This window comes from Pipra filicauda, unplaced genomic scaffold, assembly GCF_003945595.2.
Source record: "Pipra filicauda isolate LSUMZ 115617 unplaced genomic scaffold, ASM394559v2 scaffold532_size348037_pilon, whole genome shotgun sequence".
Classification (NCBI taxonomy): Eukaryota; Metazoa; Chordata; class Aves; order Passeriformes; family Pipridae; genus Pipra; species Pipra filicauda.
Genome location: NW_024104679.1, coordinates 257,113 through 270,350, shown reverse-complemented (window position 1 = coordinate 270,350; position 13,238 = coordinate 257,113). Strand labels below are relative to the sequence as shown.

The 13,238-nt window shown below is 42.6% G+C and overlaps 1 protein-coding gene across 5 annotated transcripts in view; it reads left to right on the top strand.

Annotated features, from left to right (window-relative positions):
- Positions 1-13,238, top strand: part of TRPC5 (transient receptor potential cation channel subfamily C member 5) — a 102,643-nt gene that overhangs the window by 34,817 nt on the left and 54,588 nt on the right. For all 5 annotated transcript variants that reach the window (XR_005565749.1, XM_027715963.2, XM_039387140.1 and 2 more), the window contains exon 3: positions 12,222-12,743. Coding sequence is in view for 4 of the 5 variants with exons in the window: in XM_027715963.2 (XP_027571764.1) it covers positions 12,222-12,743 (522 nt within the window). In the remaining variant the exon portion in view is untranslated. The remainder of the gene's footprint in view (positions 1-12,221; positions 12,744-13,238) is intronic.

Here is a 13,238-nt window from a genome sequence, read left to right as displayed (position 1 = left end):
GTAGGTACATGTGGAAAACAGATATCTGGCTGGGGTCCTATGGGGTTGGAATTAACAGGGAACTTAAAATTACTTCCTTTTTTTTTTTTTTATTCAGTACTACCATGGGAGCAAGGGAATGTATATATGAAGCCTGTTGAATGAATTTGCCTTTCCAGTAAAATCTTGTGTCTCTCAAACTATTTGACCTTTGAGTTTTGTTGCATTTTTTTATTCTAAAAGTCCTCTTAGATATTCTTTTTACTACACAAACATCAATACAGTGGGTTATGTTTTCAACCAGGCTGGATTCTGCACCTAAGCTGCACTTAAACGGCGTCTAATATCCAGCAAAGAGCAGGAAATGCATGTCCAGAGATTCACATTCTCCTACATATTTGATTCACTTTCAATTTATCATTAGTAATAGTTGTATTTCCTGACATTTTAAAGCTGCTGAAATTAGCACAAATGTTCCCTGTGACTCCAGGTGAGGTCTTCAGGGTCATTTTCTTTACAGCTGCTTCTGTGAATTCTTTGAAGCAGCCCCAGTTCTCCACCGTGTATCACGGCTCTGAGTTTGCACAGATCTTGCCTCATTTTTTGCCTCGCTCCACAGCACATCAGGCACGGTCTGTGCTGACTGCTGAGCCCTCCTTCCATTCTCTAAGGAGCTCTAATCAGTCCTCTGAATTGCTGCACATTCCTGGTGTAGCCATAAGCACCTTTCCAGGGTAAAGGTTTTCTTCACATTGGAGCTGACATCGACTGTTTACGTAAGGAGGGTATGAGTATCTGTTGAACTTAGCAATTTGCTCATGGCAGATGGCTCCAAATTAATCTGGCTCACAGGTTGGGCTACAAGTGCAATTCCTCAGTAAAAAGAATAAATAGAAAAGGGATCACAGTATTTATGGCTGTGATTCAGTTTGTTTCGATAGGCCCAAGGCCTTCTGAATCAGTGAGACCTCAACAGATCCATATGTATTCCAAAAGAAGGAGCTTTACTGAAACAAACTCTGGAAGAATATGGTCTTGTGAAGAGGAAATTATAGAGAATAAAAGGTAAGTTTTCAGTCTTAGTTGCTAATCATCAGATACCTGCTAGTGAAAAGTTGATGCCACTTGATAGTGTTAGAGAACTTAAAATTTAACCTCAAAAATCCTCTTTCAGGTGAGCTGATGAGTGAAAATCCACCTTAATCTTCATGAAGATATCATAGATCAATAGCCTAGAGACAGTCTTTTGTAAAACAGAAAACAGCAGTTTCATTAAGCCATTTTTTTCTTGCCCAAATCCAGTAACCTTCTTGATACAACGTGGTTTAGCTTAATTTTCCTATTCACACCAGATTCCTGTCCTGCAGTCAGAATCCATTGCAAAGTTTAACTCTTATCACCAACAGCCCTTGATTTCACAGACTTGCTGGTGCTTACTGGATGTGCAAACTCATTGTCAGCCCTGTGCTACCACTGATGGGACTGTTTAAGTCAAAGGAAACAGTTCAGTTCTCAGATATCTCATGATATAAAAGCTAGATTCTGCAGGCAATTGGGAAGAGTTTTAAAAGCAGCTGGTGTTCCTCATACTCTGGCTGAAGGGAATCTGTCTCACCTTCAAGCAAAGTGCCGGTGAGACAGACCAGGTCCTGCCCTGTGGGACCTGGGGATAGTAGCTGTGGGAAATATTATCCTATCTCCCTCAGTAAAAGGTTTATGTTTCTTTTAGAGGTGAAGGAGAGACTTGGGGACTTCCCAACTAAAATTCCTGATCCCTGCAGCACTGGCTCCCAATCTATAAACTGAGGATAGATATGGGGATATCACTCACACAGAGAATGAACAAAGTCTTGCTTATGTGCTGGTAGCAGATATTCTGGGTGCATGCACCGTCTTTTTCTGGAACCTCGCATGAAGTACGGAGTTATCCCAAAGTGGAGGAGCGTAGCCCTTCTGTGACATTAACCATTACATACCAGCAGTGCTTTTGTTCTTCCTTACTTTATGAAGATCAGCTAATTCAGGGAGTTGCTGAAAACTAGGCATCTGCATCAGGGGTGTCTACAGGCAGGGCCTGTTCTGCTTGAGCTCTGGCTGTCCAGCACTGTGACACAGAGCATAACAGGCTGGTGGGTGTGACTCAGTACAGGTGCTGTGTCCTTTGGTATGACTCAAGACAGTAATTTCCATGTTAATATGAGACCTCCAAGGTGAAAAGGGAAGGCTGAACCTGCTGAGATACACTGATCGACAGCAGTTTCTCAAGAAAAGCAGCAGTTGAGAAGAAAAGGGCCACAAGTTCTCAGTATGGAAATATTTGAAAGGCACAATAAAGAATAAAGGTTGTGTCTGAAAACAGAGGACTAGCTGTTACTGCTCCAAAGCCTAATGGCTCTGTTAGCATCCAAGCTTTTCATTACTTTTATTGATGCAGTAATAATTCACAGCTATAGTTAACATGCCTTTGACATTGGCGGCTACCTTCAAAATGAATTCCATCTAATTAAACTAAACAATAGAGAAGTCAAAAACCACTCCAGTTAATGACTGCATTTAACTGGAAATTTCTTTCCTCCTTCCCCATTGCCTTGTTCTCTAAATAGTCTTAAGTGTAGGTGAACAAGGTGTGAGGCAAAACAGAGAACTGGGGTGATACATCTCATGGACCTAGGGAGTAGCATCAAGGTTAAGGCTTGCAGGCTGCAGTGGCAGCTACCAGGCATCCAGCAGTGGCAATAAGTCACTGGCTCCTTCTCCTGGGTCAGCCTAAAGTCTGTTATTAGTTCCTAGGAGTGCTGATGGGGTCAGGCCAAGAACTGCCTTACAGCATGTTCAAACGGGTCGTGCTTGTAATTGAATATACAGCCACGTGGAGAAGTTGGGAATGTGCCGTTATACAAGATGCTTCCCAGAGAATTGTCTTTACTCTGGAGGGGTGATCTTAGCACTTGCCTGCATTGGGCAAACTGTACAGTGCATTTTCAGTCAGGTGCAACGTGTTCATGGGATTCAGCCGGATGGATGAACTGTTGTAGGGGAACTATTCCTTTTTGTGTTCCTACACAAGTAAACTTGTGGGCTCTCTATAGACCTGTTGATTAAGGAGTTCAGATCAAAGAAACATATTTTATTACCTACCCAGCATCCATGAATATGCCTATTGGACTCACCTGCCTTTGCTCATAAGCCTCAGTTACAGCATCACCTGTTCCCTGACATCACACAACACATGTGTTTGCCTCTGGTCTGTATGACTCCCCCAGCCCAGAAGTTTGACCCAACTGTCTAGATTTACAGATACAGATGTTTGGGAGAGTCTTCCTGGGGCAATAGTTGCAACACATTTTCCAAGGGAAGCTTCTCTCTATGGGGAAATTGAACATAACAAACAAATTACAAGCTCCTCCGAAACAAAGTCTGGGATCTATAAAAATCTAAAATCTAACTGCAGGGCAGTTTGGCAGGAATCTCCCAGCCCTCACCTGGCTGTTGGATAGGGCTGTGCTTGGGTGGCAAAGCAGAATGTCACCTTTATGGCTTGTTTATCCCTGTGATGGGCAGTATTTTGGTGGCAACAGTGGGCAGGGATATCAAAAAGGCATTGGCTGAGAACAATATTCTCACTGCTTATCTCTGCATTGCTGCAGCAAGGGAATGCTGTAATCCAAGGTCTTTGCTCTGTCATTGCCTTGGGAGAACATGTTGGAAAACCACTCCAGCCTGCAGGAGGCTCAGGGCCACGTGCATCCTCGGTATTTAGTTCATGGCAGTGAGAGAGGGCTCGTGTGCTCCACTTACACACTCCTCAGGCAGACAGATGATGAGGTAGCACCAGGCTCTGCAGCATGAAGGGCATATCATTAGCTAGATTCTTTCAACTTTTAGCACTAGGAATAACGGAGGAAGTCACTGTCTTAGTGGGAATAAACAAAGATCACAACCATGCAGATTTTATTCACATGCAAGACCATGCCACCTGTCTAGATTGTAATTTCTTTTCTGTTGCAAACTCTGGGGTCTTTTCATAAGCCACAGTGTCTTCTTGGTTAGTAAAACAATGCCAAAAGCACAACTTAATAGTTAAAATGTGTAGTGATTGGGACATGGACAGCCTCGCTGGTCAGCAAGAGAATAATTTATCATTTATTTCAAGCCTCTATTTATAGAGGAACTAGTTTTGTTTCTGGTCTGTGAGCTAAGCATCTTCAACCTGTCAACAAGCAACACTTGGCCCTATAAAATTACAGTATACATATTTCTACCTATTAACAACTAATGTCCATCTTTACACCTATCAGCTTTCAACACCCTTTCTTCTTTTCTTCAGTCATTTTCTTGTTCTGGGTCACGAGACCTTTGACTCCACACACCTTGTAGACACTTCCTCCCACCTTCTGCCACATTCTCTTCCATTCTGGCAATGTCCTCTGCTTAGTTAACCCTTTGTGTGCCTGCTCTGGTCACGATCCTCCACAGAAATGGGAACAACGACCCCCCTGGTTCGTGAGTATCCAGGTGTTTCCTGTGCACTGTCCCACAGTGCTGGGCTGGCAGAAGGTGCAGTCACTCCATCCTCTCTGTGATGGTGTTTTATGAACAAATCTGATTTTCTTTATTTATTTTTTTTAAAGAATATGGTCAAATAGGAACACAACCCAAGCAAAAAAAACCCTCCGTTTTCAAGCCCTGTTAGCAACATATTACCTCACCTAAACTTAATGAAACATCTCTCACCTGCATAAGGCAATAAATTGCAGGAAGAAGGGTGTTTTATGTACAAAGATGACATAAAAGGCTATAGATAGCGTGTTGATTAACCTACATTAGCACATCTTGTCCTTGTTACCACTAGGAATAGATAATACAGAGACCAGGCAAAATAAATTAAAAAACTGGACAACTTTCCCTCACAGAATAAAACCTGAAAAATATTAGAAAAATAGTAACCATAATAAAACAAAGATTACCTTGAAGATGGAGGCTGCAGATTTCCAGATAACCATGGACTGTCTTTCACCATGCTTGGGATCAGAGGAAAGCTTATCCATGAAATGAAAAAACATCTAAGGTGAAGCAGCATTCCAAGGCCTTTAGAGTAGTTAAGAAATTTATAGGTCTGGATTAAGGAAGCTCTTTAACAAAATTAATTTCCAAACTTAAAAACAACATTAAAAATAAAGACTAAGCCCTAACAATTTTTACTCAAAACAGCTGCTCCTTTCACAGAATAAGTCTTAAAATGGGAATGAAGAAAGGGGGGGGGAGAAATGAACAAACAGCATTTTATGATTCCAAATGGGGGGAGTAAATCAGCTGCAGGCATATATGAACCTAGTCTGCTTATCCAATATTCAGGAAATAATTCAGTTTACTCCCATGTCAGCAATACTGGACTTACACGTGTGTTGGTATCAGAGAGTCTCAGGAAACAGCTCCAGCAAGCAGCCAGGGAATCTCTGCATTTTGGAAAGGCTGTGGTAGATCCATAACATGCTGTGAGCCAAGTCCTCATGTCACTTATGCCACTTCAGGAACTTCATTACTGTCTGGATTTGTAACAGTCCTGAACTTTTGTCCTGTGTTTGTTTTAACTGGAGAAGTGTCATCATTCAGCAAGCCCCAGGCCATGCAAGTGTGTGACAGAACCAAGATTCACTGGGTAGTTGGTCACATCACGGAGATAATGTGACATAACATGTAAGCTGTGACTGCAATGAGCTTCTCCAACATTCTCACACAGATGAGAAGTCACAACCAGGAGAGGGGGCGGCTGCTTGTGGCACCACACTGGTCTGATTCCTCAGAACACGAGTAGGAGCCCATTAGCCCATCTTCCTGCTGGATTCAGTAGTTCTGAACTGGAGCAAGACAGAGGAATTCAGGGCAAAGCAGACTTCAGGCTGCATTTCAGTTCAGTTCAAGAGGTTCAAACACGAGGTAACTCTTTACAGCGTCCAACTGTGACTTGGAGAATAAGCCCCACTGACTGCACTCTTCCTTCAGTCATCAAGGGCCTCATCTTGTCTCCTCCACCTGTGTCTGAGGGTGGCTCAGAGGAGACTGCTCTGTCTGCAATAACTTGCCACAGGCCATTTCAATGTGGATTTGCAAAATCCTTTCCTTGTGAAGGCTTCTCTCCTTATTCCTCCTTCTTAATCCCCAGCAAAGGAGAAGTTATTATGTAGCATCAGCCACAAATGGTGACATCTTTTGAAAATCTTTCTGGCTGTGTTGCATTCCCTAAACACATGACTGAACACAAGCTCTGATGCAGTTCTGCCACTGTCAAGTGCACTAGATTTCAGTTTAGCTCTGAAGACTAATCCCTTGAGTCTACCTCCATTTTTAAACACATGGATAAGAAGCCAAATTAAAACTGGAAGAATCTAGAGCAGATATATCTGTATTGTGCTTTTGTTTACTGGTTATGGAGAAAGCTGTTCATTTATGCAGATATCACAAATTTAATTTTTCATGTTCTTTCAGTAGCAATGCATTATATTAGTTAATGACTATTAAAAATTCCGTGATTCTATATCATGCTGTTTTTTATTCAAAGGTGCCTATTTTAGTGTTAATGTGTACCACCCAGTAACCTTGTATCAGCATTTGGCTTGCTACAAGGCACTAAAAAGTACTAATTTTCTCTGTTTTGCAGTATTAATCTGAGGGGCAGAAACTTTATTTGGCTTTACAGGCATGGAAGTCACTGAGGAGATTTTAGACCAGAAAGAGCCTTTTCTTCAGATGGATGTTTTGTGACAGCTGTATTGAAGTCAGTGGAATACTTAGTAATAGCAGAGCTTGCTCATAAGTACATCTACAACGTGTGCCTTATGCCAAAGTTGCAAAGCTTGTTCCTAACCAGCACAAAAGCCCTTAAGTACAGTACTTTTTTAAATATCTGTGTTGTTCATTATATTTCATTTACCAAATTACACCATTCCATGAATTGTGCTAGAGAAAAAGCCAGCCTCCCTACACTAATATAGGTACTGTCATCTCTCTGATACAAGGCATCTCTCAAGGCATTTTTGATTAAGGTACTCAGTTACTGAGACATGCACCACTGTATCACCTAAAATGAATGCTTAAATTTATAGGAGCACGTAACATTTTCCCAGAGACCCATTATAAGGTTCCTTCCAGTACCTAAAGGGAGCTTACAAGAAAGCTAGAGAGGGACTTTTCATAAGGGCAGTGGGGAAAGGCCTTAAACTGAAGGAGAGAAGGTTCAGATTAGATATTAGGAAGAAATTCTTTGCTACAAGGGAGGTGAGGCCCTGGCACAGGTTGCCCAGAGAAGCTGTGGCTGCCCCATCCCTGGGAGTGTCCAAGGCCAGGTTGGAGCAACCTGGGCTAGTGGAAGGTGTCCCTGCCCATGGCAGGAGGTTGGAACTGGATGGGCTTTAAGGTCCCTCCCAACCCAAACCATTCGGATAAGGAAAGTGTAATGACTTTAGGATTCTGTCAATGAAAGAATTTGTTCCTGGGTTCAGGCAAGGAGCAGGATTCAACTGACCATGCCAGTCAAAAGACATATTTTTCAAGACCCTTTTGCTGGCAACACTCCTTCTGTCTGTCTTGCTCTACAGAGCTGCAGCCAGTGGTACCACAGGACTATGATTCTGAACAAAACCACTGTCACTGCTAAAGCCCCTTCTGACCATCAAGCCTAAATTGATGTACAAAATCTTTTTAGAATGACAAAAACTGGTTGTGCCTGTCACTACACTTGTGGATGGCACATGCACTTCCCCCATACAGCTGCACACAGAAAAGAAACTAGAAATAGGAAATCCTTGATCAATAAGTTGCCCAAGCTTCCATTTCTATAAGTGTTATGTTTGTAGTTTTCCAGCTAAGCTTGCATGAGTTTGTTTTGGCAATTAAAAAATCTTCTGTAACACACAGTTGAATCAAAAGGTATCCAAGCTGAAAATAAAGAAAATTAATATATCTACATTTTATCATGGGTATTTATTACACTGGTCCAGGTGAGCTGATAGTTTATGAAATGAAGATGGCTTGAAAATGAGGCAATTCCACCTGTAATAGGCAACAGTATTATTAGATCAGTTATTTCCAGACAAAAGTGGTGGCATTCTCAATGCCAGAACAGGATGCATGTTTATCTGACCCAAAAAGTGACATGTTTATCTGTTTAATCCGACCCAAGAAGTTTACAATTAGTGATTAACGAAACTAAGTCAAGGATTTTGTGGTTAGGCTTTGCTTTTTTTTTTTTAGATATTCTTTGTTGCTTCAGATCTACAGTTGAGGTCCTGAAGCCTTCAGTAACTGGGAACTCAGCTGTGATGTTCACATTTTGTTTCACTTTGTTCACTGGCAGAGCCAGCAATGACATCAGTCATTGCTGAAGGGTTATGTGGGGAGACTGCAGCTGAGGAGCACCTGTAATTGCTGAGCATGAAGGAAGACCAGTGCCTGTCAGGGTCACCAGACCACAGTCAGGGGCACAGTCCCTGGGGGGGGGAGAAAAGTGTAAGATGCAGACACAGAAAAATGACCCCAAATAGTCATTAAAAAGAGCCAGACTCTCCTCAGAGTTCAAGATTCTGCTCTTGACTGCCGAGTCCCTTGCTGCAGAACAGCTTTTTTCATCTAGTTGTCCCTTTATATATGCATCAATAGGTGACAGATGCTGTGGAAACACTGTAGAGTGCTTTGAAGTCTTCTGATGTTTGAACCAGTATTTTAGCTTCCATGGTCTATAAAAGGCAAAAGGTGTATTCACATTAGTCTATCAGTTTGGTTAAGGACAACGTTTTTGAGGTGAATCTCCTTAGCTTTCACATTTATTGCACCTTTGTTCACATTGCTGAGCAGTCTTGGAACACTTGAGCTGTGTTGCTTTTACACACACTAAACCAGAGGACCTGCTCCAGGGAAGATACCAGACTAGATTAAGTTCAAAGTAGAACTCCTGAAAGTCCTACAGCAAGGCCATTGTACCTTCAGAGCCAGCTTTTTTCCTTTTTCTCTCTGTAGTTTTGTTCCTCTTACCCTGTACTCATGACTAACATCAGCAGAGGTTCCTGCTCTTCCTATCCAGACCTCCCTTCCAGCATTGCACTGTTTGCTGGAAAACTTGTTTTTCCGTTCAGAGGAGAGCTTAGCTATACTGAACAGTGCTTTTCTGTGAGCTAATCCTTCATTTTCTTCTCTTTTAATGAATTAAGCTTGTTTCTTCACCCTCCTTTTTTAAATAAAGGGGATTTTTCACTCGCTGCAGCATCGTTCAGAGAAACAGTGGTAGAGTTGTAAACAGCCTACTTTTATGAGGATTAAATCTAGGAAGTATTCAGTCACTTGTTGTTAATGGTAGTGTTAATTTCTCAGGTGAACATTACCAAGATGAAATACAGACAAGACTCTTCTCCTATGCCAGTAGTGGCAATAAGATTCTGAAGGACTCAGCTTAACATCTTATGTCAAGTGATGAGGTTAATGGAAAAGAATTTCGTTATTCAGGTCACTTAATGAAAATAACCTTGGAAGAGCTTAGCAGAGCCCTTGGGGTAGAATAAATTATTCCTCTTCTTGCTTCCATCACTTTAAGTTAACCCAAGACATAGAAGAAGCTGATCTAAACATGATCTCAACCGGGCAGAGAAGCACTGGAGGAACATCAGTGATGACAGTGTGTTGCTGTAATCTCTGCTGTCACTCCAGTGGTAGAATAGAGCCTTTGAGCACAGGCTAGCTTTGCACAGCCAGAGCTTTAAAACAAGACAGTTTATGATGCAGGTTACCAAAATGCTGCAAGAAGACAGCAGAAATACTTACCACAATTTTTTGGCCAATGCACAGCCTTTGGGTCAGCCAGACACAGTAAAGAGGCCACAGCAGCCATCAGTCACACTGTTCCTGTTTTGTGTGTCGCTGGTTTGCTTTGCTGCTCAGAAATAAGCTTCAGCTCTGGTGATCTGAGACCTTACACTGATCTGCTCCCGGATCCCAGGGAGCCTCCGTGTCTCTGCACCACCATTTCCCTCCTCATCCCTCAATTAAAAGTGCTGTAAGCTGCCCAGGAGCACATGCCTTTACCACAGAGGCTGCTAGAGCCTCATGAAGCACTGCACCATTTTGAGGGTGAGGGCTGGTATGTGCCAGAATAAAGGAGGAGAGGTCACTTGGTGTGATCCCAAACATTGCATCAATAACTTTGAGTGCCCTAGATCCAGATTTAGAAAACCTCTGGAACAGACAGGAGCAGCACTATCCCCACCTGTAACATTACTACCTTCTCCTCAAGTGCCCGTTTCATATTCCAAGCAACATGAATAACTCATCTGTGGAAAGCTGAAAATCCTTTTCACAGCCCTGGGTACAATAACTTCGATATAGAAAAACAAGATTAAATTTGACAGTAATAGGAGTGATAGAGGGGAAGAGTGTTCTTCCTTTGAGGCAGAGGCTCTGAATACAGCAACCAGTCACTAGCTGAAAAAGGAGGGGAAGAAAGATAAATGCAGTTATATTCAAGAATCAGGACTTAAAAAAAACAGCTTCTAGGAAAGAGAAAAAAACCCTGCACCTTTCTCTTGACATTTAACAAGCTACCTAAAGGAGTTAAACAAAGGAAAAGGAAGAGAGTCAAAGACCTTACAAAAAGAGCTGCTTTCAGCCATTTGTTACTAGATATCTTAAAATACATTTATCCAACCTTGCTAAGAAACACCAAGCCCTCTATGACCCACAGCAAATCCTCACTACTGTTTTCTCTACTTCCCCATGAGCCCTATTTATCCTCTCCCTCCTGCCTCTGTAGGGACCAGCCTGGGTAGCAAAGCCTCTCCACACCTGTGTGTCTGTGGGCTGCCAGGGATATTTAACTCCTCACGTGCCACACTGGGAGCAAATTTATTCCCCAAAATCCCTCTAGCCCCCCAGTGAGCCCTGCTTCAGTCACTAGCCCTACATCTTGATGTGTTGATCACATTTGGGATCGTGTTGTGTGTTGTGAACAGGCTCTGTCCCACTGTTGCATCTGTAGAGGTTTATTGATGAACTTTAGCTCTTTTGTGCTATAGAGGCCCTTCAGTCCCAGGGAACTGACATTCCGTGGCTGGAGATTCACTGTCTCATAATCAGCCTTGGGGGTATCCTATGGAAGGATTTTTAATCACTTACCTCATGACACTTCATCACATCTATACTTCAGGATTTATACAGACTAATATTTCCTGTCGTTACGACTCTTTGACAACAGTTGTCTCAAGCACCTTTGACATTTGCAAGGTGAACCAGACCTACTGTTCACCAAAAGCAGCATTCCTCCCTCCAGCAGCAGGATGCCAAGTGCCAGGGCAGGAGTGGTGGGCACAGAGAGGACGGTGTGTTTGAGTGGTGATTAACACACAACAAAGAGAGCTGCCTGTGCTGCAAATGGAAACACTGTGTGCTTGGATGTAAGAGCATTTCCATCTAATTTAGCTCTCTGCATACAGTAATAAGACACAACAGGGTGTGCATTAAGCTCATCTTTTGGGAAGTGCAATAGTAGCTGGAATGCACAGCCTGGAGTGGCTTATTTCTAGTGGACTATGGCTCATTAATTTTACATTTAACTTTTTTCAAGTCCATTTAAAAAAAAACCCAATGAATCTATTCTGAGGGCAGTTATGCGATGTATCCTTACGCTGAAAAGTATTTTCAAATGAAAACAGTAGGGAAAAGAGAAGAAGAGCTTTGCCCACCTGCAGACCAGTGTTTGGTTTTTGCAGGACCTGCTATAAGAAGGTTCTTGGCCTGCCAATGCAGAATATATCGTGCAAATAGTGATAGCTATGGAAGGCTATTCAGTGCTTACTCTTTTCTAGATTTTCTTTTTGTGCAATTACCTGTGCCTTTTGTCTTCCTTTCTTTCATCCTTTTGTTTTTTTCTTCTTTTGGTGTATGAACCAATACCCATTTCAGATGAGGTTTTCATGTAAAGCATTTGGATGGGGATGGGACTGACTTTTCAGACTGGAAGCTGAATGGTCACAGGTTCCTGATTAGGACAGACTGGCATGATTTGAGGGAAGATGGTTTTGCCAGAATAGGAGTGTGTGTGTGTGTGTCCATGGCTATAGCAGGATTTAAAGAACAGAGGGTGTTATAAAAACTCTGCTTTGTAATGACATCACTTCAAAAGTATGACAGAGGGACATCTGATTTCTGCTGTTCCACGTGAGATATGACTTCATCCCTTTATGGTTTATCCCTTCATACAGGTTCCAACCTTGATGATGGACACCCAGTTTTCAGAGTTCACTCCAGACATCACACCCATCATGCTGGCAGCTCACACCAACAACTATGAAATCATCAAACTGCTTGTCCAAAGACGGGTAACGATTCCACGCCCACACCAGATCAGATGCAACTGCGTGGAATGTGTCTCCAGTTCGGAGGTGGACAGCCTGAGGCATTCCAGGTCAAGGCTGAACATCTACAAAGCCTTAGCCAGCCCTTCATTGATTGCCTTATCAAGTGAGGATCCCATTTTGACAGCCTTCCGACTGGGCTGGGAGCTGAAGGAGTTGAGCAAAGTGGAAAATGAATTCAAGGCTGAATATGAAGAACTTTCACAGCAATGCAAGCGTTTTGCCAAGGACCTTTTGGATCAAGCACGGAGCTCCCGAGAACTGGAGATCATTCTCAATCACAGAGATGATCAAAGTGAAGAGCTGGACCCCCAAAAATGTCATGATTTGGCAAAGCTAAAGGTAGCAATAAAGTACCACCAGAAAGAGGTAAGAGCCGTCTAAACGTGAAGGTGTTGGGTAAAACAATTCATTACTCACTGTGGGTTTATTCAGTGTTTCTGGCTCTCAGGTGTGATACTGCATGGAGCAGAGAACCCTGTGCACCTGGGTTGATCACAAACCAGCAGGCTCAGTGCACCTTGGTGACAAGGTGGATTTGATGACAGTTGAGGGCAACAGGACTCGGATTTGCTGCAGTGGGCTACGGCTTCTACAGTACCAATAATTTCTGTTTCAAAGCTACCTGAATCCCATTTCATTGTAACCCATCCCCCTGCAAAGCACAACCTTCAGACATTTCCAGATCTGTCTCTAAAAGCTTTTCCCAGTTGCTGCTTTTGTGCAGGAACCCAAAGCTAGAAGGGGTTGCCTACCTCATAAAGGTTGACTCCTTGGATTCCTCATTGACTGCAGGAAATAGTATAATACACAATTCACTTTCTGCAGCCACCAAACACCTCTGAGCACCCATTCAACATTAAT